Here is a 26,866-nt window from a genome sequence, read left to right on the forward strand (position 1 = left end):
GATATTCTCTTTGAAAAGCTTTGGAAACATTTTTGAATGATCAAAAGAATCTTTTGAGGACTGAATACACCTGCAGTGGAGCGCTCAAGTAACAAGGGAAATAAAGCATAGGAATAAGTTTCTTTGATAAAAGCTAAATTATATGACCTCATCTGAAAGTAAAAATAAATAAAAAATAACCTCTGCTACTCCCTTTTTAGCCTGGGAACCAAATGAGAAATATGTTCCCTTGCCTTGGGTCCAAGGCTCATTAAAAAAATATTGCCACTCTTGTCATGTGTGGACCTTAGACCAATAGGCTTGTGTCCCACTTTGGAGGTTATTATTGAAGAAACTAGGACACAAAATCACTTAAAAAGCACTAAGTAATAAGGAAAACAAGTTTTCTTCTCAAATAAAATGGGGCTAGCATGTCCTGAAAGGCTGACATCCTAACAAATCACTTCCCTGCTAAATACATGCAGTACGCTGCTGTTTGCCTACTAAAACCACCGTCCTTACCAGTGTGGTGTAGATGGCCTCTATCTTGTCCTCCTGAAGCGGTCTGAAGCCGGAGACCTTGCAGCCCAGGTTGGAGTTAACCAGCACCTGAGGGGGGAAACAAACAGATCAGCGTAGGTTACATTAGGAGGAAAACAATCTCGGTATGAGCGCTCATCACCCTGGTGGGCAAAGCTCTTATCGCACTGGGGACAATTGATTGTTTACAGGAACAAGTGGCTCTGTGGCCGCTGCATTTTCAGCTCGACAGACAGGCTCTTTTAGGAAAACTCACCGAGGGAATGGAAATGTGGATGAGACAAACAACATTTTTGACAGCGCTGTTTCATGAATTTCAGTTCAAATTTTAGGCCTTTGCAACTGCATACAGACACTTAACCTTGAGTTGATTTCAGTGAAAGCCAGCTCCTTCTATTACTATTAATTATTACAACTAACATGACTGTAGACAGCAATGACCACATTTTTATTTTAATTAACTAACTTGTTGGTGAAAAATGCTGATTACCCATTTGTCAAACCATGTGCACACTGACAGGCACGGCTACACACACTCTGCCTGCACCGATATGCACTAGCCAGAGACATGAACAATACCACACACACTATCTAAAGCCCTCCCTTCTATCCTCTCCTCCCTTCCTCTCCTTTACCTTGTGTGCGGCCAGCCGTCTGTGGATGAAGCCCATCTCAGTGAGGTACTTCATTCCTGATGCCACGCCGGTCAGCATGTCCATCAGCTGCATCACACTCAACTGGCCTTCATGTTTCTGAGGTTGGGAGTTGGCAAAAGGAGGGCAGAGAGGAGGTGAAAAACGTAGGAAGGGGAAGGAGTCGAAAAGGAGGGGGGAATTGAGGGGGAGTGAAATGGGAGGGGAGGAAAAGAAAGGAGAGGAGAACAAGAAAAGAGGAGGAGGAAGGATACAGAAAGGGAGAGAAAACAACGGGAGAAATGGCAGGATAGAGAGGGGAGAAGAAAGTATATAAAACGCAGTGATCAAAAAAGGCAACACATCTGTTACTACAGTATAATTTTGTGCTCACCGAGCTGAATCTCTTTATTTGGAGAATAAAAACAAACAGGCCATTAATTCATATCACTATAAACCCCGCCGCGATGGTTCAGAGAGCAGTGGGGCACAATAACAGTTTACAGAAGCTTACAGCATCTTTGAGCGGAAACGCTCCATTTGTGCAGTTAATTATGTGCATTTTCCTTATTATTGCAATATGCACAAGTATTTCTGCCCTAGGATTGTACTATAATAGTAGTACATAGGGGGTTATTATAACAAAATGCTTTGTTTGTGAAAGAGCTTAAAAACAGGGGATCATGATGAGTCTTAATTTTGTCATTAGACAATGCACAAACACTTGTGCATACAAATTTAAGACACAGGCACACACACACACACACACACACACACACACACACACAGTACACAAAGGGATATTTACAAACTTACCCTAAGGAAGGAATCTAAGGCTCCGTTAGACATGCTTTCCACCACGATCATCATGGTGTTACCTGCAGAGAGAGAGGGAGAGAGAGAGAGAGACAGAGATAGCAAGAAAGAAAGAGAGAAATATATGAACAAGTGGAACTGAGGTAACGGGATAATCAAGAAAGGATAGAAAAAAGAAACAGAGAGATAAACCGAAAGCAGCACGAGTGAGAAAGAGAATAGAGATAGACAGAGAGAGAGAGAGAGAGACAGACAGAGAGAGAGAGCGAGAGAGAGAGCGAGAGAGAGAGAGTAAAATGAGTCTAGTCCACTTGGCAGCAGGGCAGGCATTGTGCAGAGCCATTCTTCACCCAGTGAACTGTGGTGGATCCGGGAGAACCTGTACGCTGCTCCGGCTGTCTCAGCAAGTTTAACGACCCTCACACACACACACACGCACACACACACACACACACACACACACACAGTCCAGGCTCGCACACACAAGCATTATAGGTACACGCTGTCTTGCACATTCATATACGCTCATACACACACACACGCATGCACAAACGTGCATGCACGCACACACACACACACACACACACACACACACACATACACACACTCTCTCTCTCTCTGCCCAGGCACAGATGGCAAGAATCCAGCAGCGCTGTGAAATTCACAGAGGAAGAAAATAATACTGCAGCAGACGGAGGAGAGAGGGAACGAGGAGAAAGGAGGAGTGGGTTATGGAAGGATGAGACAGCAAGACAAAAATGGGTAGATATATAGACACATTTTAAATAACAAAAATACATATTGATTTTCCAGAAATCGACATTTTGAGCAGAAACAGCACACAAAAATATAATTTGGCTTTGTAATAGCCACATAATTCATGGCTTGCCATTGTTACTGGGCTTTATAAAAGCTCTCGGAAAGGTTACCCATAACAGTAGGGAACAGTGAGTCAGCCCAGAAACACGGCTATAATAGCTTCCATGAAGCCATCACTCAATAAATGTGACAAGAGACTCTGGAATAATACCCATTTAAAATTCTTTTTGTTTGTTTTTGCTGGGTTTGTTTCAAATTGGTGGATTGGAGTTGGATGTGGATCATTGGTCTGACTGTGTGATAGCAGGCTGAGAGGGTTTGGAATGGCACATAAATTCAGCCTCACCCCAGGACCCAATCGAATGAAACTTACTAGTCCTCCTGTCATGTGGGCACCGACTAGAAACAGGCCTGTTACATATGATGCGCCTTGCCCCATAATTTCACAACCTCTGACAGAGCGGCAGTAAAGTGACAGAGAGAGAGCTGCAGGTGGAGTGGAGGGAGCGATAATAAGAGGAGAACTGACTAAAGACGGGGAGTCCTGATAGGAAAAAAAATGACAGATGGAAAAGGCAGTGAAAGAGGGAGAGGGGGAAAATGGAGAGTGAAGGAGGGAAAGGTCAGAATGTGTGGTCAACTGAGAAGAGAGAGGTGCTGCTCCATTAGAAAAGCAGGCAGCGGTGACTCCCCTGGCACCCAGGTGAGAGAGTGTGTGTGCGTGTGTGTGTGTGCGTGTGTGTGTGTGTGTGTGTGTGTGTGTGTGTGTGTGTCTGTCTGTCTTTATGGAGTGGGACTGATGGAGCAAAGTAATCTGGCAACTATAATCTCTCCCTCACTCTTGCTCTCGCACACACACACACTCATTCACACATACACACTTGCAGACACAATTTGGACACAGACACATACTTAAAGTAATGCCTTGACCTCTCTCCCCCGTTTCAGAGTGTGTCTGGGGCGGTTAAGTGCCTCTTATATGGACCCAATCAGGCTGCCAGACTGGCTATGTATGAAGAGCTTCATTCCAAAATGAAATATCGCCCCCCAAAAATAACACCTACTCTTACGTAATGAAAAGAAAGGGGGAGGGAAAAAAAGGAGGGGGATAAAAATCATTATAAACAATCAGACGTGGTAGTGATTTAATTTCAATGGAGCAAGCCAATGTTGCTGTAATAGCCAGACCCAAAACACACTAATGAAGATGTAATGGCACCTGAATTTCCCCAAGGGGATTAATAAAGTGCTATCTTACCTTATCTTATCTTATCTTATCTTATCTTATCTTAATGCCAGTAAAAGCAAGTTAGTGAGTTAATCATGTATTTTTTCAATTTGGTTACAATATAGTATAGATTTGATCCTGATTTGGGTTTTATGTTTCATTGTCACAATTAAGTGATCCAGTGGTTCAATATCAATCAACTACATTCATCCACTGGCCAAGAGTAGGAGGTTCATCGGTAAACCAGTGCCTAGTTATTGCCTTTTTGCAAGCAACCATAAAGATTTTCAACAAAATGCTAGTGTTATGTTTGTTCTGACTGATGGAGTTGAGTGCAGGCTCAAGGACACATATACCCAAAATGACAAAAAATGGCTTCAGGCTGTGCTGTAGAAACAAATAAGAGAGGCTACATCGATTTTTTATGCATATCAGTGAGTAGAATTCGTGCAAAAGTATGACTTCGTGTTGTAGCCCCAGTTCCGGCTCTACTGCCTCCTCCTCGATCCCCCTCCAAGCAGATATCACGGGACTCTGCTTCTCACATCACTCCAGTCTGATTTCAGGGTATAAAGACAGCACAATGCCTCTCCTACTCACTTTGTGCCGTAAAACAATGGCCAGACGACTGAGGAATTCCCACTGGGCGATGCGCCGTGCCATGATGGCCAATTCCTGTCACATCAACACATCCTCCTTTTCCATCACCCCTAGCCTGTCATGTCCCATGCTCATCTGAGGCTCACCCCCACGGTGCGTTTAGAGAACGACAGGAATTCGTCTCTCTTTAATGACACGCCCTGTGGTGCGCTCCTCCTTGATGGAGGGATGGAGCCGGCAGAGGAGTGGAGGAGAGGAGAGGGGGGGGAGGAGAAGGGAGGAAGGAGGGTGGGGGTCTTATGGTTTGGAATAGAGGGGAGAAGGCTCAGGACGAGGTTATCGCTTTGTACGCTTGTGACCCCGTTTCTTGCTAAATGCTAATTTATGGTTTACAGGTAGGCCAAGTATGGCTGGGAATGGTAGGAGGGGAGGAGGAGGAAGGAGAGGAGAGGAGAGGAGAGGAGAGGAGAGGAGAGGAGGAGAAGAGAGGGTGTGACGCAGGAGGGTGGCGGTGTTAGCAAGTGGTCTTGGAGTGTGGCCGAAGGATGGGAAGATAAGGAGGGAGGAGAGAGGGAGGAGGGAGGAAGGAGGGAGGCGGGCGGTGTTTGCAGGTGGGCTGAGTGTGGTGGAGGGATGGAAGGGGGCTGATTGAGGATCTGGCGGGGGGTAAGTGATGTAAAGCAGGTGATTTGTAGTCTAACGGTGTGTTTGTGTGTGTGTGTGTGTGTGTACTGTAGGTGTGTGAATACATGCCAAGTGAGGAAGTAAGCAGGTGTGTGTGCTCGTTTTTGTGTTGTGTATTTGTGAGTCAATAAGGGAGAAAGTGAGCGCATGGGACTGTGTGTGTATGTGTGTGTGCGTGCATGTGTGTGAGTCTGTGTGTGTGTGTGTGTGTGTGTGTTGGTGAGATTAGAGTGGATCTCAGGGCCCCGCTGGGTCTCTAGCACCAATTACTGTACCCTGCACATCTGCTGCCATCCTACTGAGCACAGAGTGTGTTCAGGCACCGCGCCCACACACACACACACACACACACACACACACTACCCTCACACACACAAATACTCTCAGCATCACTGCGGCAATACAAAAAAAAAAAAAAAAAAAACTTCAGAAACTCTTTAAAGCTTCTCCCTTCACCTGCCATTCCCATTAACCTCTACCTCATCTTCTCTGTCTCTCACGTCTCTTCTTGTCGTCCCCTCCCTCCCAAGTTTTTTTTTTTTCCTTTCCCTCCATCCATCCTGTTTTCACTCTAGGACCTCAATTGCTATCTGTCAGCGGAAAATGGGGTTTGATGTAGCTTGGCTGGCGATGTACGGAGTCCACCCCTCCACTCTCCCCACTCCGTCCTTCTCTTCGTTTTTCCCCCCTCCCTCCCTCCCCGCTGCGAGTGTTGACCCCCTCCACGCGTGTGATATTGAAGTGGTCAAACTGTCCCGGTGCTCTTCCCAATTTCCCTCTCTCTCTCCTCCCTTCCGCCGCCTCGCTCCTCCTCCTCCTTGATTTCTTCCTTACTACAAGCGATGACCCCCTCCACAGGTGTGATATTGAAGTGGTCAAATTCCAATTCCCTCTTTTTCTCATTCTCCTCCCCCCTCTCTCTCTCTCTCTCTCTCTCTCTCTCTCCATTTTTCCTTGCCTGATGATGTCGGAGGTGGTCAAACTGTCCCATTCCTCCTTTCATCTTTTGAAACCCAGGATTCTCCCACTTGTATCCCTCCCACCCCCCCCATTTTCCTTTCCCGGTGGTGTGTCACCCCCTCCAGTCTTCCCTCCTCTTTCTCTATCCCCTTCTATCCCTCCTCTCCTCCTCGTTCCCCTTCCTCCACTCCTCCAACAGCGGCAGTGATTCTCCCCCCTTCCCGCTTTACCTCTCACCCTGTGTCTCCCCCCTCCATGCCTCCCCTCCCTCCTTACTGGGTGTCATAATGCCTGTCCGAAAACACCTTCCCTTTCTAAACTCCGTCTCTCTCCTCCTTCCCCTCCCCTCCCCTCTCTCCCTCCTTTCCTCCTTACCGGTGGTGATGACACCCTCCAGCCGGATGATGTTGGAGTGGTCAAACTGTCCCAGGATGCCGGCCTCGCTGAGGAAGGAGCGCCGCTGTTTGTCCGAGCAGCCGGCCCTCAGCGTCTTTATGGCGACGGGCAGCTCTCTCTTACTGGGCAGCTTCAGGCAGCCGCGACACACCTCCCCGAAGTCGCCTGTAGGGGGAGACAGAGAGACGGAGGCGATGATCCCTATTGATTGATGAAAAGCCAGGGAGAGCAGAAAGAGAATAGAGCAGGTGCGCAGTTGCAGGTCAGACTGATGATATGAAGTAATATCTGTGCAAAGATCAAAAGAGAGGGTGGGGGGGGGAATGGATGGGGGAGAGTGAGGTGAGAAAGGGAGACGCTGGAGCCAGGGAGAGAAAGGTGGAGAAATACAAAGATATCAGGGGGGAAGAAAGATGACGCAAATGAACAGACACTGTTCAGAGGGAGACGTGAAATACCAAGGGATCAAAGAGAGATCAAAGATGGAGTAGAGTGCAGGTGAGACAGTGGGGCATCTAGTAGAGACAGACAAATAAAACAGCCAGAACAGTGGGGTCGATTGTTGCAGAGATCAGTGTGTTGCCACACTGATTAAACTGGTTTCTGCAATTTGTCTGAAGGCAGGTTGAGGGATGATGCAGCGAAGTGCAAAAAAATACCTTCAGCTCTCTCAAGATGACTGCAACTACGGATAGACCCTGCTCTGTTTGCTGTATATGTACATATAGTGATTGATCTTTTCATATTTAACAGTGGAAATGGTAGCGTTTTACCATACTGGGAGATTGAATTTCATAATTTCTACTATGATGCCCTGTCCTGCTTCAGATTTAAAAAGGCGCAGTGTAAAGCCATGTACCTGTGTGCACGATCCTCTCGATCTTGATGCTTGAGTTGTCCAGTTCCTTGGCGAAGGCGTGGACGGCCTGAAGCAGGTCCTCGCACGTCTCTGGGTCAATGTAGGTCCTCCGTGTTGGGATCTTAACTGGAATGGTACAAACACACACAAACAAGCTTTTGAGCTTTGATATGTCCTGTTTTTGTATTCTTCTTTTCCTGTTTTTCACATTTTTTTGTTTTTTTTTGCCTTTTGTATTGGCTTTATTTATAAAAACTGTAAATGGAGTGTATAATACTTTATTATGTTCTGTTCTTTTATGTAACTTTATATGTTTTTTTTATGTATAAGCTTATATGACTATACCTGCATTTGTTTATATCAGTTAGACTTTCTCTACCTTTTTTCTTCATAACTGGGCTGTGATCTCCATTCTGTCTAGTTAATATACTTTGTTTTACATTTGTTATGTTTACAGTATTTTTCTTCTCTTTTCTGATGTCTCTACATGTTTATGTTTTTTTTCTGTTATTTCTGTGTGTTTTGTGTTGTATTGTTATTTTTGTTAAGTAAATAAATAAAAAATAAAAAACACACAAACAAGCTCACAATGTAAGATACAGTATACTTCTCAAGGAAATGGTGAAGCAAGACATTACAGTAAACACATGCCATAAAACTGGAGGGACAAGGACACAAGATTAATAGTGCACATGCTTGCCTGCACACAGACACACACACACACACACACACACACACACACACACACACACACCTAGAGTCCCGAGAACAAAAAGCCTGCAAGATGCTACATTTAAAAAGGAAAAATCCCCCTTTGGATACTCTTACACCGTTATATATATATATATATATATATATATATATATAATACCTTTATGATGGTCAATGCACTTTTATTTTGTGATGAAGTTTTGGAATTAACTTTTGGTGTACCCACTTTCTCTCAATCTCGTCTATTTCTACTTCAGTTAGTGATTTCCTACGTTTCCCAAAATGACTTTCAACAACTTGCAGAGAACAAGTGCGAACTTGTTGCTTTCAATCAAAAGGTGGGTGTGTGGGCAAAAGGTTTGTGAACATTGGGGCATGTCTATGATGGCGGCCGCACCCCTTACTCAAAACATTGATTCTGAGGGACTGACACCAAAACCTGACATTTACCGTTATTAATTTTCTGCTATCAAACTCCATTGTAGCTGTGCTGGAAGTATCTAGCAGTGATGTCTACATTTGGCCAGTTATCCATGTGAATAATAAAAATCCACCACCAAACAACTAAATGGAGCGAGAAAGGTAAAGTACATCGCCAATAGCTGGCTTTTCTTTTTCTTTGAACTACACTAAATGCTTCCATGCTCATATTTATGTGCCGTCTGGTTCTGCTCTGTTTTTGTTTGCTTTGACCTTGCGAACTCCAGAGACAGAGTGGAAACAAAGATCAAAGGCTCTGAGTGTTAAAGTCTGATTTGGGCTTCCTCCACAAGGCTTTAGTCAGATCACAAGGCTCTTCCGCAGGGCTTTTTGTCTTTCTGCTTGCTTCAAAATTCTACACAAATACACACACACGCCTGCACACACACACACACGGAATAACAGACACTCAGACAGACACACACACACACACACACACACACACACACACACACACACACACAGAATAGCACAGACAGACACGCACACACACAAACACAATATAATCTTCAGTCAGAAACTGGGACAGGACATAATAGACAGTAAAATGCTGAGGCAGAGAAGCCTTGGAGTGCCACAGTACTTGTAGTCGACTAACTGCTTTGTTGTTACTTTTAGAGTTTGGGTACTGGTACTGAAGCAGTGTGCCCCCCCCCCCCCCCCCCAAAAAAAAAAAGACAACTTAAAACCTCAGCAAAAAAAAATCGCCCAAAATAATATGATGCAATCTCCTCTATCAACAGTCTGACATTTGATAAATAGCCCAGTAAGTATAAAGTGATGTATCACGGCTACACTGCTTGTTAACACACAACAATAGGGCTAAGGACAAACAAGACAAGAAGCTAATACTTACTGAATTAGTTCACCAAGAGAAAGTCTAAATTGAAATATAGATAAAAAATCCTATTTAATGTTGCCCTATCCAATGTATAAAGGAAAAACTGAATGTCCATAGTAAAGACTGCTTGTGCCTTCTTGTATTTTGTTCTAATGGCTGCTGTGACACTAAATGAGACCCAAAGATTGCAAATTTCTGCTGACATTTTGAATTGGAAGTTAATTAACTGTACACCATAAAACAATAAGACAACCTGGACTATCAATGAGCCTCGTGTTTTTTAACAACTATCTACTGTATTTACTGATCCGTAACAACTAGCAAATAAACTAGCCGGCAGATAGCCAATAACCATTAACCAATGGAATGTAGTCCTCAATTATGTGACCTTTGACCCTTGTTGCTGCATGTTAAGCCTAATCTTCCAGGAAAAGGCCCGGTCGTTTTCCAAAAAGCCGGGCGGAGACCGACTCTGAAATGTGATTACAGCTCCGGATCGACCTGAGGGATCCTATACTGGCTGCCTCAGAACGGCTTATTGATCTAACACACACACATGTACACGCACACGTTTGCTTGTGTGTAGAAACACACACACATAGATGGACACACACACACACACACACACAAATAAAGCCAAGAGTCCAATTACAAAGCAAATGAAAGCTTTTCTATTCAAGGCCAGGGTTGAGTGGAGGATCGAAGACTCTTTTCTGTGAAATAGGTTTTTCAAACACACCATTGTATTGTACCTTGTATTTAAAGCCAGCCATACATGCCCACATAAAAGCAGACTCTCTCTTTCTCTCTCCCACACACACACACACACACACACTTCCTTTGCTTTATGGCCGATTTGTTTCAGGGTTAACTGTGTCACTGCCACGAGCGATTGAGGGGAAACTGAAGCACATTCATGCATCATTGCATGAAAGGCAGAATCGCACTGGAGCACAGAGTGAGCACATGCACAAATCCAAATATTTACACTCTAGACAAAGGCAGTACCCCACTCTCACTTTATCATGCCTCACTATCATTCCCTGCTCTCCCCATTCATTTCCCCGGACACTCTCTCTCTCTCTCACACACACACACACACACACAGAATCAGACTATGGATGATATCTATAACTGGTCTATTAATGGAGATTGCAGTTGAGTCTTGATCCTCCCCACCCCCCTACTGCATGTTTCTAGGTCAGTCCAAAATTCTCTAACATAAAACTAATGGTCTGAGCAATGTCTGGTCTGATGAGGAATCTCTCTCTCTCTCTGCCAACTCACCCCTTCACCCTCTTCTTCCGCTCTCCCGTTTCTGCATCACACTCTCGCTCATTTACACATCCACTCCTTTTTTCCCCTCCTCCGTGCTGTACTTCATTACTCACACACTCATTTATTCACTCGTTCTCTCCTTGCCCCGTCTCTTCCACATTAATATATGACCACAGAGTGTGTTTTAAGAGTCTGGCAGACGAACAGACGGGAGAAAGAAAAAAAAAAAGAAGAAGAAAAAAAAAAAAAAAACAGGCTTCCATATCACTCACTAACTCACACACTCCCCAGTCCCACTAATGGCCCAGACAGGCCAGCAGCACCAGAACTACATGTTACACTGGATCCCCAGTGACGGAAGAGGAAGTGGACCCCAGTCTGTGTGAGTGTGTGTGTGTGTGTGGTGTGTGTGTGCGTATTCCTATGAGTGTGAGTGCGTATGTATCACAGAAAAAAATGTGTGTGTTTGAAATAGAGACCAAAAATGTGCGTGTGTGTGTGTGTGTGTGTGTGTGTGTGTATTGCGTGCTTGTCAGCTGTTGGCATGTCTTTGTTTGGGCAGATTTAATTCCCAGCCGCATGGCTTCAGCTCATTATTCATCAGGCAGAGCGCTCCAAACCTCTCCAGAGGGCTCAGCATGCTGGGAGATTAAACAACGCACATGCGCGCACACGCACACACACACACACACACACACACACACAGACTGAATTTACAAAAAGTGCACACACACACATAAGAATAGTCCAATAACACACACACACACACACATCCACCGGGCAGCATTGGCACGCTCACACAAACGGGAAGTAATATGTCAAGCTACCTCCATTCTGTCACTGTCAGACAAAAGCCTATTGAGGGCTTTGTGAGCCGAGTTAAAAAAGAAGCATCTACAACCCTTTACAACATCATATACAACAACAACATTTAACATCGTCCCGTTTTGGGAGCAGAAGCACAGTCTCTGCTGCTAGCTGCCTTGTTGTGGAGCTTTTTACCTACAATCCCCCCGCCCCTCTCTTCTTCTTCTGCTCCCCTCTCCCCTCCCCCGTCTCCGCCTCTTTATCTCTCCCTCCTCCTGATTTCAATCTCTCTCCATCACATTCTGCCCCACACACCATCTAATGGAGTGTGTCAGTGCGCTCTGAGTTGGCTAAGCATGCACTCAGAATTAAGAATTAATGCGGCGGCGCTACTTAATGCCTCAGAAGTAATCTCTAATGCACGTGCATATGTGTACGGATACACATACCAATGCAAACACACACACACACACACACACACACACACACACACACACACACACACACAGGGACAATAAATCTAGTGACAGATTTCTCCTCCTGTCCTCAGAGTATGAACATAAATGCACACACCAAGACACATGCACACACACACACACACACACACATCTGGAATATGACGGTGCGTTGTTTCGCTGCTGTCACTTACATTGGAAGTAGAGTTCTTCATCTCCCTCTTGAGAGGCTTTGCTGTACCCGCATTGTCTACAAAGAGAAACAAAGACAGGCATCAGACAGTGTTTTATCCCTGTCTGCAGACACAAACAAATACAAGCATCAGACGCTGTTTATCTTCCACCATAATAGATTATATGGAATATGCAATAACTCTATGAGATGAGAAAGAGCAAAGAGAAAGTATTGATATTGGAGATGGAAAGGCATTCAGACAGACCCCTGATGCGATGGCGCTGATGAGCAACAGCGAGATCTGAGGCTGAATAAGTGGAAATCCTCCCTGATTTGACTCAGCGAGCCGTTCCATATAGACACACTGATAGGCATGGAATGGATACGCTATTGTTGTTTCAACCTGATGGACTATCTATGGAAGAGATGTGGGAATCACAAAAACGCACGCTCATGGGCAGATGTACGACTGTGCTTTTTACACACACACACACATACAAATACACACACATAAAAGTACACACACACTCTTATCACTCATCCCTTGCCACCGCAGGGGGTCTAAAGAGGAGAGGGCTGTCTATGATCTGACTGCTGATGGCTTTTCGGCTTAGAGGAAAACTCAAACTTGGCTCTTTACTCGCGCACACACAGACACACTGTAAGTGACAGATTAACAAGTGATGAACAGACATTCTGGCTGGCCGACACCGCGCTTACTGGGATTAGAGAGTGGGACGAAAAACAAGAGGGATGCAGCCAAGGAAGACGTCAAGAAAGTCAGTCAGGATGGTACAATCTAGGCGGTTCAACTGAGGTTCTTCTAAGACCCAAAGGGAGCCAATAAAATATTTCCCTAAAGGGTTCTTTGAAGAACCCTCCAGATGTTGCCAGTCCATGGAAATAAAGGTTCATGATGTTCCCCTGTGGTTGCAATCTTCAAGAACCCCTAAAGGTTCCTCTATGCCCTTTAAGCTTTTATCGTGAGGGTTTAATGATTTAAGTAAGTAAGTAAGTGAGTAAATCTTTTTTTTTTATATAGCATCTTTCAAAACCATAGTTACAAAGTGCTTCACAAAAAGAGAAAGATAAAAGGGAGCCGAATAAAAATAATAAGAGAGAGAGTAGAGACAGAGCGTGTGTGTGTGTGCATGTGTTTATATCTGCGTGTTAGTGAGAGACTGTTCAAGCAACGTATTAACAACTGAAAGGCAGAGACAGATATTCTGGCTGGTCAGCACCATGTTTACAAGGATTACAGACAAAACCAGACAGGGACAGTGGGACTGCTGGCCAAGGAGCTCCAACCGCAGAGTGGAGAAGGAAGAATTATGGAGAAATGACAGAAACATGGACTGTCTGTGTGTGTGTGTGTGTGTGTGCAAGAAAGAGAATCAGACTGTACACTCATTAGAGCCTGTTCAAAAGTGTGAGGTTGTCCGTTCATGTGTCTATAATCATGTGTATCCAGCGTGCGTGTGTGTGTGCACTTGTGTATTTGACTGTAATGTAATATCTGCTCAGAGAGCCGTGTGTTAATGCGCATGTCAGAACGCATCAGCACTTCGCGCACAACCGGCGCACTGCAGAGAGGGAGTTCACACAGAGCCCCGCAGATTCACATTGTGTGTTTAAAGTGTGTGTGTGTGTGTGTGCATGTGCGCCCACATGTGTGTCTGTGTGTGTGCTCGTGCTCACACTTTATGTGTATGCATATGTGAATGTGTTTGTACGTGCCTTTGTGTACGTGTGTGCATGGTTATGTGCATGTGTGTGCGTATGTGTGTGTGTGCTTATGCTTGTGTGTATGTGCAGGCGCTCGTGTGTGTTTGTGCGGGGAGACATGATTGAGGGTGAGGCTGACACATCCCCAGTCTGTGTAGCAGCGGGGTCTGAGACAAGGTCAGGACCCTGTCTGTCAAAACACACCAGCAGACACATGCAGCACAGATCCTCAGGGCAAAGGGAGACCAGACAGGGGAGAGGAGACAAGGGAATTAATAGATAAGGGAGCAAGGCGGAAAGGGAGAAAAGGGACACGAGAGGGGAAAGGAGGTAGAGGAGCAAGGGGATGAGGAAACAACTGGGGAAGGAGATAGAGGAGCAAAGGGATGAGGAAACAAGTGGGAAAGGGGGTAGAGGAGCAAGGGGAAAGGAGCTAGAGCAGCAAAGGGATGAGGAAACAAGTGGGAAAGGAGGTAGAGGAGCAAGGGGATGAGGAAACAACTGGGGAAGGAGGTAGAGGAGCAAGGGGAAAGGAGCTAGAGGAGCAAAGGGATGAGGAAACAACTGGGGAAGGAGGTAGAGGAGCAAGGGGGATGAGGAAACAAGTGGGAAAGGATGTAGAGGAGCAAGGGGATGAGGAAACAACTGGGGAAGGAGGTAGAGGAGCAAGGGGAAAGGAGCTAGAGGAGCAAAGGGATGAGGAAACAAGTGGGAAAGGAGGTAGAGGAGCAAAGGGATGAGGAAACAAGTGGGAAAGGAGGTAGAGGAGCAAGGGGAAAGGATGTAGAGGAGCAAAACAATGAGGAAACAAGAGGGAAAGGAGATAGAGGGGCAAGGGGATGAGGAAACAAGTGGGAAAGGATGTAGAGGAGCAAGGGGATGAGGAAACAAGTGGGAAAGGAGGTAGAGGAGCAATGGGATTAGGAAACAAATGGGAAAGGGGCAGAGGAGCAAGGGGATGAGGAAACAAGTGGGAAAGGAGGTAGAGGAGCAAGGGGAAAGGAGCTAGAGGAGCAAAGGGATGAGGAAACAAGTGGGAAAGGGGGTAGAGGAGCAAGGGGATGAGGAAACAAGTGGGAAAGGAGGTAGAGGAGCAAGGGTATAAGGTAAGATGAGGCAAAGGAAGTAAGGGACCTGAGGGGGGACAAGGGGTAAGGGAGCAAAGAGGGAACATGGAAAGTGAGCAAGGGTGCAGCAGGGGAGAAATCATTGGGGAATGATGTAAGGGAGTCAGAGAGAGAGAGAGAGAGAGAGAGAGTCAGAGGAAGGGACAAGAAAATAAGAGGTACATGACGGGGCAAAAGGGTAGGAGAGGAAGGTGAAATAGTCAAAGGGGCAGACCAGCACTGCCCATGCAGCACAGGGTTAGGAGCTGAGGAGGTGAGATGGCAAGGAAGGAAGGAGGTGAAGTGACAAGGATGTAGAGGATGCAGGGATGCAAAAAATGAAGGAAGCAATGCAGTAAAGGGAGGGCACATTGGCGCAGCGCATGCAAAATAGGAACAGGGGTAAAGGAGCAGGAGGCAAGAGGCAAGGGTCTGAGTCACTACGGGAACAAAATATTTAGGGGGAGAGAAGGTATATTAGCATGGGAGGAAGGGAGGGGACAAGCGAGCAACAAAGCAAGGGAGAAAGGGAGTAAGGGAGAAAGGGAGTAATTGGCAGGGTTGCATGGAGGCAAAGTCCCACGGCTTGATTCCTTTTCCGTCACTTCTTTTGAAATGTCACGGATGTGAAAAAAAAAAGTAAATTGCAGATGCAAAGAAGTTCTTTTTTGGAAGGTGGCTTCTTACTGGGCATAAATTCAACAGTAATACAGTCTCTATCACATTTTTTAAGTTCATTTCATATCGTCGGAGACTTCAGAGCACAGTTCTGAGGATATAAATGGAATTGGGCCAAACGGCTTGACAAAAAGGAAAAAAAGGGGATTGGTTTTGGCTTATTATCTTTCCCTTGGTCTGAAGTGGGCAAGGGAAGAAAAGGAGCCGGAGTGGGTAGGAAGAGATGGCAGGACAACTGGGAGGAAATGAAAGGGAGCGGAGAGGAGAGGAGAAGAAAGGAAATAAAGAAGGGGGGGGGGGGGGGAGGGGGCCAGGGAAGAGGGGGCAGGGAGTGCAGACATGCCAGTGTACCTGGGCATCAGCTGTGTGAAGGGAGGAAGAGGAGAGAGAAGAGGAGGAGGAGGAGGAAGAGTGGAGAAGGAGGTCGAGAGCAGCACCACGCTAGCAGGAGTTACATTGGAGGAGCTCGAGCAGAAGCTGCTGGGAAAAACAAGGAGGGGAGGGGGAGTGCCAGTGTCAATCCTTTCTCCTCATGGCTTCAAAAGATCTGTCAACACAACGCTTCCTAAAGATGGATTCCTTTGTATCGAATCTAATCAAGGGAGTATTGTGGATACTGACGGCATTGACTGAGAGGGAGAATTCAGAAAACATGCTTGTTATTTCCTATATTTTGAAAATGTATTTTATTCAACATTCCTCAAAAAAAAAGTTCCTTTTATGCTGTTGATTATGGAGGATTCTGTACAGACTTGAAATGTTGCAGAAATAAATAAATAAATAAATAAATAAAATGATTTCCCTACAATTTCAGAAGAACTAGTTGGCTATGGCAAAAAGTGACCCCCTCTCTTACTGAGGGCCGTGCAGAATTTGACAAGGAAGAACACAAATGCATGAAACCTCAGCCTCCGGCATCTCCATAACAAGTCTCTAAAAACAGTTTAAATTTGGGTTAATTTCCAAGTCCATTCTCACATGTGCAGCCCACTCGCTTGTGTTTTCCGGGTTGAAGCTTTAAAGCGGGGCATTTGAGAGAAGCCCTCCATTCACTGCCTACTCCCTCCTCTCCATAACTAAATTCTCCTCTAAAATAAAGTGTAGTTACGCAGATAATATGAGTAATAGGCGAGGGAGCAGGAATAGCATCCTAGCTGACATGTGAGGGCTGCTGAGGTGAAGTGAAGCCAAGAGGAAGTAGGCCAGCGGAGACTTATATATAGGGCACAACACGGGGAAAATGTCATCAAGCTACTTTAACTTCCATTCATTAGAAGTTTTATGCATTAGTGTGCTAGCTTAAGTTTTATGTGATTCAAAACACTGACACATTTGTATTCCCTCCATTGCCAAGAGCTGCTCCTTGAAAATCTGCCCATGCAGAGTGCAGGGCAGAGGGGTGATCGCTGCTGATTGGTACACAAGCCGTGCTCCCCCTTGGGGCATATGAACAGTTTCATTCCAAAATGAGATATGCACCATTTGAAAATATGAACACTCACTCTGATGAAATGAAAGTAAAGGACATTACGGTCTTTGGTTAAAGTTAGGAATCATTAGCATGGCTCTGCTTGCAAAAAAGTTGATAGAATCATCTGTGTTTTTGAATACGGATTGCATTTCGAATGGCAGCATGTTTCCAAAATGGATACACAGCATTTTGGAATGAAAACTTTCATATCTAAAATGGAGGATGTCTGTGTCTCTAAGACATGAAAGCATTGATCTGTACCAGACACACAGCGAACTACGCTGCCTTGCTCAGGACCTTTTCCGTCGGCCGACTCAGCTCTCCCTTCTCTCAATTTTTTTATTTCCCTTCCAATCCCTCGCTCTTGTCACTGTGTCGTCAAGAGTCAATGGCCCTATGAAATGACCCTCCGCTTCCATCCACACTCCTTCCTTTCTTCTTGCTCTCCTCTCCGTCTCCTGCTCCTGAGAACTTGTCACTCACTCACTTACTTACGAGACACTCACACACACACACACACTGGTGTGGCCAGTGGAGGATAAACAATCCCCGCGCTGACCAGTCAAGCCTGGGCTTCCTGGAGAATGTTGGGGCAATGCCCTGGAACTGTGGCTCTATCAAACTCTGTCAGGCACCGGTGGACTCGGACGTGTGTGTGTGTGTGTGTGTGCGTGTAGGTGTGTGTGTGTGTGTGTGTGTGTGTGTGTGTGTAGGTGTGGGTTCGGGGGGACAAGACAGAACAAATAGATTGAGAAGTAGAAGTATCCATCCCTTTTTTTGTGCCTTCAGTCCCCTTTTTCTCACTTTTCCCCCATTTTTATTCCCCATGTATGTCTCATCATTGCGTATTGATCTGCATAATTGTGTATGTGTGTCCGTGTAATGTGCCTATGACTCTTAATGAGGACTTCAGCAGAGAGAGCGAGAGAGAGAGAGAGCGAGAGAAAGCGAGAGAGAGAGAGAGCGAGCGCGCTACATGGAGAGAATACGATGATGAGGCTGAAGCACCGCGGAAACCTTGGGGCAGAACCAATCCAGCGGACACGCACACAATTTACAGCCGCTTGATCTGACACAAACATTACATTCAAGTGACCTGAGATATAATGTCAGATGTTTTGATGAAGTGGCTTTGAGGGCTGTGCAGAGCATCCATGTGCATGCCCACGAATGCGAGCGCACGCCTCTCTGCGAGCGCGGGCGTCCCTGTCCGTGCCTTCATCTGGCTCTAGATTCATTTACATGAGCCTGTGTGAGTGTAATTGAGGCCCTGTGGCCGTAGCTAGAGGCTGGGCATGTATTTGCAAACATGAGAGCGTGGTAATTGAGGCATCAAGCCGTCCCCTCTTTGTCTCTATGCAAAGCATGAAGAGCAAGTTAATGGTCCAGCAGCGACGAACAATGGAGACCACTCGCAATGAATGCGATGATGGAAATAAAAGAGGCGAAGATAAGCGTTATTATTCAATACCGGGCCGTTCGCAGGGGGATGATCCTGCCATGCCTGAAAGCAGCAATGCATTTGAATATGTGCGTGTGTGTACTGTGAGTGTAAGCAAATGTTTGCACGCACTTTGGTGTTTCTACTGTAGCGCTGGTGCCGTCGCATGACCATGGCTGTGTGAGTGTGTGTGTGTATCTCTAAACATGTGCAGCCGTTGTGAGGGTTTGACTGACAGCACCAGTTTGTATTGTGCTGGTGTGAGTGAATGGAGGCCATTTCTACACCTGGCTGGCTCCATCTGCACCATTCTTTATCTATCTATCCGTCTTAGATTAAGGTGGTCTCTATATCACAACCCCCCCCCCCCCCTCCTCTATATAGGTAGGTGTACCTCTGAATAGACCTGCCTTACCTTATCTGACTGACAGGTGGAGCTGGTGTAGGTATCTGAGTGTGTGTGTGTGTAGGTGTGTGTGTGTGTGTCAGTGGAGGAGAGTGACAGCAAGAGAGAGAGAAGGAAAGATAGATGGCATGCAAACTATACAAAGAAATGCACGCACAATGCATCTGAAAATCTCCCTGGATAGATATGAATTGAGTGCCAGCCAAATGAAATGCAAACATACAATTGTGTTTCTGGCCGTGTGTGTGTGTGTGTGTGTGTGTAATTGTGTGCGACTGCGTAGGAGGCGATATGCATGCTCCCCCAACCCATGTGCTTGTATGTGTGATGGACTGTACAGTATGAGTTGTGAGTGTGGGGCGTGAGTGTTGAGTGTGTGCGACTTCGTGTCTGCATGTGTGTGTGTGTGTGTGTGTGTGTGTGTTTGCGTGGGCGTGTGTGAGGCGAGCTGGCAGAATATAGAATTGGACTGGAGTCAAAGAGCAAAGTGGTTGGAACGGCAAACAGAAAAGCACTCTCCCCCCTTTATCTGCTCAGCTGAATAAAACATGCAGTATATATGGCATGATATAGCCGATGCGATAAAATTCCCTTGAGATGACACGCAACAGCAGAATTGAGTTGAAACAAGACATATTACATCAAGCGACAATGGGTGGTTGCTTGATTGATTGTTCCGTGGGCTTTGAGTTTTAGTTTAGTAGCGTCATGTATTTCAAAGGCACCAATTTACAAGATACTTTTCATAAAGGCCCTGACTGCTTATCACACAGAAACCAAGAAATCTTGCATCACTTTAATGTTTTAGGGGTGTAAACTGAAACCGTCCTTATATACGGTCCGTAAAACCATGCAATTGAAAAGTGTATTGCGCTTGTATAACCATAATTCATTGTTTCTATGTGTAATTCTACTACTACTAGATGTTTCGGTGGGTGTATATTGGGTTGGGGCATGTTTGGGTATATGCTTCTACGTTTGTGTGCGTGCAGTATGCATTTTCTATGTTTTTTATGCTGCACCTGAATTGCCCTTCGGGGACAATAGAGGTTTATCGAATTGAATTGAATGTTGGGATATTCATAAAGATTAGGGGGCCACGTTTACGACTCATGCATTGTAGTTTTAACTTTAAAAATGGCGTCAAAGAGTGTACAAGGCTGAATATTCGGGCTTACAGTACGCTTGCTGCAGGACGCCCCTTTAAACTTTATGAGAAATAAAGAAATAAAGCTTCTACTCCGTGCCACCCCAAACCACACTCACTTCAAAGCATCTTGTTCAGAGAAAAGAAAAACCCAAAAAACGTTGGAATCGTCTATTTCCTAAATAAGACTGCAAGCAGTGTGCTGAAAAATGTGGGCACATTCCTCTCCCCAATCTTTCCTATTTCATCTTTAGATCATAAATATTAGTAAAATAATGAAGGAGGACGAACTGCCCACTTATTTCAAAAAGTGAAAGAAACAAAAAGAGAGTCTTTGACCCTGTATAAGTGGTGTGGAGAACTAATGGTCTGGGTAAAACCATCATTGTGCTCCTATGGGGTCAGCCGCTACGCAGCGAACTGCTTCACTGCTTTATCTCTCTCTCTCCTCTCTTCACTGCCTGTCTCCACTGTTCTATGTGAAAAACTAATTAGATAGCAAAGGACTGTGGACTGCCCACTCTCCTCTATAAAAAAAATGTAAAAAAAGGATTAAAAAAAAAAAGGTTTTGACCCAGCCGATGTTTTCCCCCCTCGAATCAGACAGCTCCATTATCGAGCTCCCTTCTTAATGTTGCACGTTAAAACATGTTGAGTGTAGCTGGCTGATCGCGCGCTTTCAGCCATTCTCTCATTGTCACTCTACTGTACATGCCTTTCACAGAGAGAGCGCCTCCAATGACTGGATTACTGTAATCTGGATTATTATGGAGAAGCGTGTGACAGTTTGACTGGGTGTGTGATTGAGTTTATGATTGAGTGTGTGTGTGCGTTTGTGTAACATGCTTAAAAGAGGGAGTTAGGATGACAGCATGATAGAATGGAGCCATAGGGAGTGTATAGGATGGAAGTTGTTTTGTGTGTGTGTGTGTGTGTGTGTGTGTGTGTGTGTGTGTACCTCCTCCAGATGAGCAGGCCTACTCCCATGGAGAGCAGCATGATGAGAGCGGCCACAGACACGACGACGATGATCACCACTGGACTCTGCTCGCTGGAAGCCAGCGCCACTGGAAGTGACAGAACACACCGTGCTGCTTGTTAACGTGATTACACAACCACACAAACACACGAGTGCAAACAAAGTATCCGCACAAACCTTAACTGTGGACACAACCGATATTAGTCAGGGGAAGAACTGCAAATGGCAAAAATGAACACACTCTCACATGTGTGAAGTACATGCACTTGGACACACACAATGTAATGTAACAACACATAGGCATACATGTATATTCAACTATACTAAAGTATACATAGGAGATGGAGGGCAAATAATGAGGCTTCCTGGCTTCCTCCTAGCTTCCTGGACATGATAAAACCCTAAAATCTGTTATCTATTGCTCTGGAGCTCCGGTAGAGACGATATTAAACGGTATTAAACCAACCAAGTAACACTGAAATCCGGTCGGAGGAATTTCGGTGTTACACTTGTTCAAACTGAAAGGTTTAATAAACAAAGAAAGCGATTCACTTCAGCAGAATGACTAGTTTTTTTATGTATAGGCTATTGTCAGAATCTCCTTTGTTTGCATTCGATTATGTGCTAGAAATGTGTTTTTCACACTGTTTTGCCAGATAATGTCAAGAGTGAAAAAAAACTAATTTTCCAATCGCCTCTACCGGAGCAACAGATAACAGAGAATCGCTGATTTTGGGGTTTTATCATGGCCAGGAAGCTACACAACCCAAGGTACAACCAAAGTTCAACATCACTTTAAAAAGGTAGACAAGTGAGCTTGTGACTTGATGTTTACTGGGTCAAATCCCTATAAGCCAGTTGGGAAAATGAGCGAATGTTTAAAACTTTCCCTAGCCTAAAAAAAAAAAAAAAAAAAAAGATACTGTCCAGGTTCCCCATTGGCTCTAGTGGAGCTGCTCATAGCCAACAGGGCAGCTCTCAGGTGTGTGTTACTGTATGAACAATGTCAAGCAGGTCAGTGCCGAAAAAGAGTTTGCATGCTCAGCAAACCCCTTTCCTGGATAAATAAAAAGGTAAAAAAAAAAAAAAAGACCAAAAACACTGGATTCATGAGAAATGCAAACACAATGTTATGCATGTGAACCCAAACACACGACACACACACACACAGTCACAAACAAGACTCCGAGGTGGCACAGGGGACGCAGTATCAACTTGCACAAAGAGGAACCATTTCACAGCTTACTGGAAAAATCCTGAAGCTTCACACATACTCTCAGACACAGACAAGTCTCTCTCTCTCTCTCTCTCTCTCTCTCTCTGTCTCTCTCTATCTCTCTCGCTCTAGCAGCATGCCTCTTTGTGTGGGCTGGCCAGGCGCCTACACAAACCCCTATCCCAAGCTGCCTGGCGGCGCTGGGAGAGCGGGAGCGAAGAGAGAGGAGAGAAAGTGAGGAGGAGAAGGAGGAGGAGGCGTAAAACGGCTACTCACACTCGCCAAGTGTCTGCAGCTCCAGGGGGGCGCTGTACGCCCCGTAGTCGATGGGCGACGGAGAGGAAGAGGAAGACGAGGAAGACGAAGAGGAGGAAGAGGAAGAGGAGGAAGAGGCAGACGAGGAAGAGGAGGAGGAGGAGAGAGGGGGGGAGGAGAGGGATGAGGAGGGGGCCGGTGTGGAGAAGGGGCGGATGAGGAAGACATATGTGGTGCCAGGTTTGAGGTTGTTGACACTGATCCGGGTGGCGGCAGTCTTCACAGTAGAATAACTCTGATCCTTTTGCTCCTGTGGAGAGAGAGAGGGAAGAGAGAGGGAGAGAGAGAGAGAGAGAGAGAGAGAGAGAGAGAGAGAGAGAGAAACAGGAGGAGTGAGACGTGTAGGTGGAATGCATTTGTGCGATGCTCCGTTTATTCCGAGGCACAGTTTGTAATGCTGGGAAAGTGCGAGACGGTTCTGTATTCAAATCAGGGGCTTTGGTAATGTTTACATGCACTGAGAGAGCGGACTGGAGGAGGATGAAAAGTTTCGAAAGTTTTAGGGAGTCAGACATGTAGCCAAAGGTTGAGGAGAAATGATGTCGGATCTCTTTTAATGTATGTTCAATGGAAAAGTCATATTGAAAACGCCCTCTGGAGAAAAAAAAGCAAAACTTACAAACTTTATAAAGCCTGAAGGAAAACCCAAAGAGCTCTATGGCAATAATTACATGAATCTATTCATAAGAACAGTCTTTAAATAAATTGTAAATAAAAAAATAAAAATCATGGCGTTCAGGTCTGTGCTCTGTGAGAATAAGTCACACCAAACGCAGGTGGGTACAATGGGGGCAGCAGATAGGTGACACACATTACCATAATTACTCTGTTTGCTCCCAGATATGTTTGTTTTTCTCTCCCCAACGCAATCCGTTTCACATCTCTGCCTTGTTTCAACAAATGCTCCTCATATCTATGCGTGTCACGCCTTCGCATGTCAATAACACCACTCCAAAAGATTGCCATGTTTCGAATGCCGTGATTCTCAAGCCGAGCATGTCAAACTGATTCAGTAGTAAATCTGACTTGTGTGCCAGCGTATTGCGAAATATAAAAAGAGGTCACCATTGGAAAGCTCCGTAAAAGTGATCAAGTGTATGTGTGTGTGTGTGTGTGTGTGTGTGCATGAGAGCGTGTGTGCGCACCCCTGCTTGCATGTGGTAATGAGGATTTGGAGCAGCATGCGTGATCTTTAATGCTCTCTCGTACATTTGCATGAATAACATCGCATGGAGAGGGAACAAAGAAAATAGAGGAAGGGTCAGAGAGAGTGGGTGAAACTCACAGAGAGAGAGAGAGAGAGAGAGAGAGAGAGAGAGAGAGAGAGAGAAATAGGGAGAGAGAGAGAGAGATTGACAGAGAGAGTGGCAGCTGTAATGAGTGACTCCTGTGGAGAGAGCTAATATGTGACAGAGAAGAGAGCAGGGAGATGAAGGAGAGAGGGGATGGAGAGGAAGGAAGGAGGGAAAACATGGAGTGCTCAGAATGGGGGAGGACAGGTTAGAGGGTGGAAACAAGAGATTCAGCACTCAGAGAGAGAGGTGGGGGGCGGGGGGGGGGGATGCTGGAGGAGGATGGGAGGGCAACACTTTCTAATAACCATTACTAATAAATGGTGAATTCATTGTAATTTCATTTTATTAATTTAACCACTTAATGTTAACAGCTAATTGATGATTAGCTAATTTCCTATGCCATGGCATATTAAATAATCAATCTTTGTATTGTATCATAATTTTTAAGAAATTAAATAAATTATTTTTGATAGTCTTCGTTAGCAATTTGGTAGTCATTTGTTATTAAGATTAAACACTTTCTTTATTAAGTATTCATAAATATTTAACAAGTTATTTGTACAATTTAAATAAGAATTATGTACTATTATATTATTATAGTGCTATTATAAAGTTGCAACTGAATGAAAAACAGCATGACTGAGCAATGCCATGCATCACACTTTATGATTTGTTGTAATGCAGCTGTATATCTCATCGCCTTTCAACATCTTTCCTCTCTCCCTCTCATTTACTCTCCATCCATGCCTTACGCTCTCTCCATTCATCTTCTTCCCTCATTCTGCTTTTCTACTGCATCTCCCTCGTCCTTCATTCATTTGTCTCTGCTGCATTGCTCTTGGAAGCATCTTTCCTCCCACTCATCTTCCCTTCATCTGTCCCTTACACTCTCTCTCTCTAACCTTTCCTCTCCCTCAGTCTTTCTACTGGCATCTCCCACTCTCCACATGCTCTTTACCTCCCTTCGTCTCTTCCTTTTTCTCTTGTTGCTCCGTCATTCCCTTCATCCCCCTGCCCATCCTTCCTCTATCGTCTTCACTTCTTTCCCTAAAGACGGCGGAGCGCGGCAGTAGGGAGGGAAGTAAGGAGGGCTTTCTTAAATATGGTGAGGCACAGAGAAGAGAAGGAGGTGTGAAAATGAGTGAGAGTGTGACAGAGCCAAAGAGAAAGACCTGGCATTGCCAGAAAACGCAGCGTATGAAAATGGAGAAGTGTGAGCATGACAGCTGCGGTTTACGTGCATGACAGATTTACTGTGAGGAGTATGAATGTTGACGGGGTGGCCAGAATCCGAATAAGTGGCATGTTAAATGAGTGTGATTGGGCGGATGAAATTACAGTGGTTATCCAAGACCGCAAAAGAAAATGTGGCAGAAGTGGAAAGCGAGGCGGACTGAGGTTTTCACATTCAATCATCGCATTGCGATGTGGCAAGTTTGTCCCTTCAAATTACCAATAACATACCTGATTTTTGCATGATATTTTCAGCATTATTTGATCAAAACAAATTTTCAAAACGGGAGAAATCTGTCAACTGTTACCAATTGAAAAACCCGTTATAAAACATCTCGTCATGGTTGGCTGCAAAAGCCACATAACCAAATCACATGATGTCACTTCCCTCAGTTGCAGATATTTTGAAGACTTTGTGGCAAGTTTCGGTGCCTGTGCTCTAAACTGACCAACCGGCCAAACTCCCAAAAACTTGCCGTGTTCCTTTAATGTTTTAGAGCCTGGGTTCTCACACCTGTTCAGGACACAAATGAGTAATTTAGTGTCACCCAGTTTTGTGGACCCAGGCTCACTGTAACGTACTAGTACACTTGTCACATGTGGAGACAAAATGGGAACAGGCCTGCAACCCATTTTGGGTCGTATAGTTAAATTTAGTTTAAGTCTTGATTCGTGGCTTTGATAGCAGAAAAGCAAAACTCAACTAAGAGCAATGATGCAGACAGATGATTTATATATACAGTATATATATGTGTGTGTGTGTGTGTGTGTAACTATGAGTTTACCTTCTCATAATATTTGACCTCATATTCGGTGCGGCTGCTGTTGGGGTAGGAAGGCTGCCTCCACACCAAGGTTATGCTCTTCTGCTCGATCTTCTCCGCTCGCAGCTCACTGACCAGAGAGGGCGCTATAAAGGGAGAGAGAGAGAGAGAGAGAGAGAGAGAGAGAGAGAGAGAGAGAGAGAGAGAGAGAGAGAGAGAGAGAGAGAGAGAGAGAGAGAGAGAGAGAGGTGAGCTTGGGAATTCCAATCCCATTCAGTGAAAATAGAGCAGCTCCAGCATTTCTCTGGAGGACATCATCAACATTACCTGCTCTCCTGTATTTATAGCTATGGGAAAGTCTTGTTCACGTTCACAAAGCTTGACTGTGTGTGCCAAGGTCACAGGAGGAATATAGTGAATTCTCTTATAGGGTGGACTTCTCCTTTAATTGAAACCAGGCATTGATATACATCTATACACACTGTAGTCTCAGGTCTGAGCTGAGAGAGTGAGTTAGAGAGGAGGGGAGCAAAGTTGGAGTGTGGGCATGAAAGCACAGAGAAAGAGCACAACAAGGACGCGAGGAGAGAAAGAGAGGGAGAGAAAGAGTGGATAGAAAAAAGAGAGGATCAGTGGTAGAGAAGAGAGAGGGGGAACGGATGAATTATTGAAGCGGGGATGTGTCGGAGAGACAACTTCATCTCACTCATCAAAGTTCCATGATCCTGCATGGTCCGAAAACGATGTGTGTGTGTGTCTGTGTGTGTGTGTGCGTGTGTGGGTGTGTGTAGGTGTGTGTGTGTGCGTGTGGCATTGAACAGGGCCTGGTA

The 26,866-nt window shown here is 45.2% G+C and overlaps 1 protein-coding gene across 7 annotated transcripts in view; it reads right to left on the reverse strand.

Annotated features, from left to right (window-relative positions):
- Positions 1-26,866, reverse strand: part of epha10 (EPH receptor A10) — a 114,422-nt gene that overhangs the window by 5,134 nt on the left and 82,422 nt on the right. The window contains exons 4-14 of one of the 7 annotated variants that reach the window (XM_071915360.2): positions 26,058-26,182; positions 22,864-22,994; positions 22,706-22,788; positions 21,193-21,301; positions 16,121-16,249; positions 12,280-12,335; positions 7,514-7,639; positions 6,634-6,819; positions 1,968-2,029; positions 1,155-1,271; positions 502-588 (exon numbers count right to left, since the gene is read on the reverse strand). In XM_071915360.2, coding sequence (XP_071771461.1) covers positions 502-588; positions 1,155-1,271; positions 1,968-2,029; positions 6,634-6,819; positions 7,514-7,639; positions 12,280-12,335; positions 16,121-16,249; positions 21,193-21,301; positions 22,706-22,788; positions 22,864-22,994; positions 26,058-26,182 — 1,211 coding nt within the window. Of the gene's footprint in view, positions 1-489; positions 589-1,154; positions 1,272-1,967; positions 2,030-6,633; positions 6,820-7,513; positions 7,640-12,275; positions 12,336-16,120; positions 16,250-20,129; positions 20,146-21,172; positions 21,302-21,473; positions 21,479-22,705; positions 22,995-26,057; positions 26,183-26,866 lie in introns of all 7 variants that reach the window. The other 6 variants (XM_071915363.2, XM_071915362.2, XM_071915359.2 and 3 more) reach the window with 6 other exon arrangements.

This window comes from Centroberyx gerrardi, chromosome 19 (assembly GCF_048128805.1).
Source record: "Centroberyx gerrardi isolate f3 chromosome 19, fCenGer3.hap1.cur.20231027, whole genome shotgun sequence".
In the NCBI taxonomy this organism is placed as follows: Eukaryota; Metazoa; Chordata; class Actinopteri; order Beryciformes; family Berycidae; genus Centroberyx; species Centroberyx gerrardi.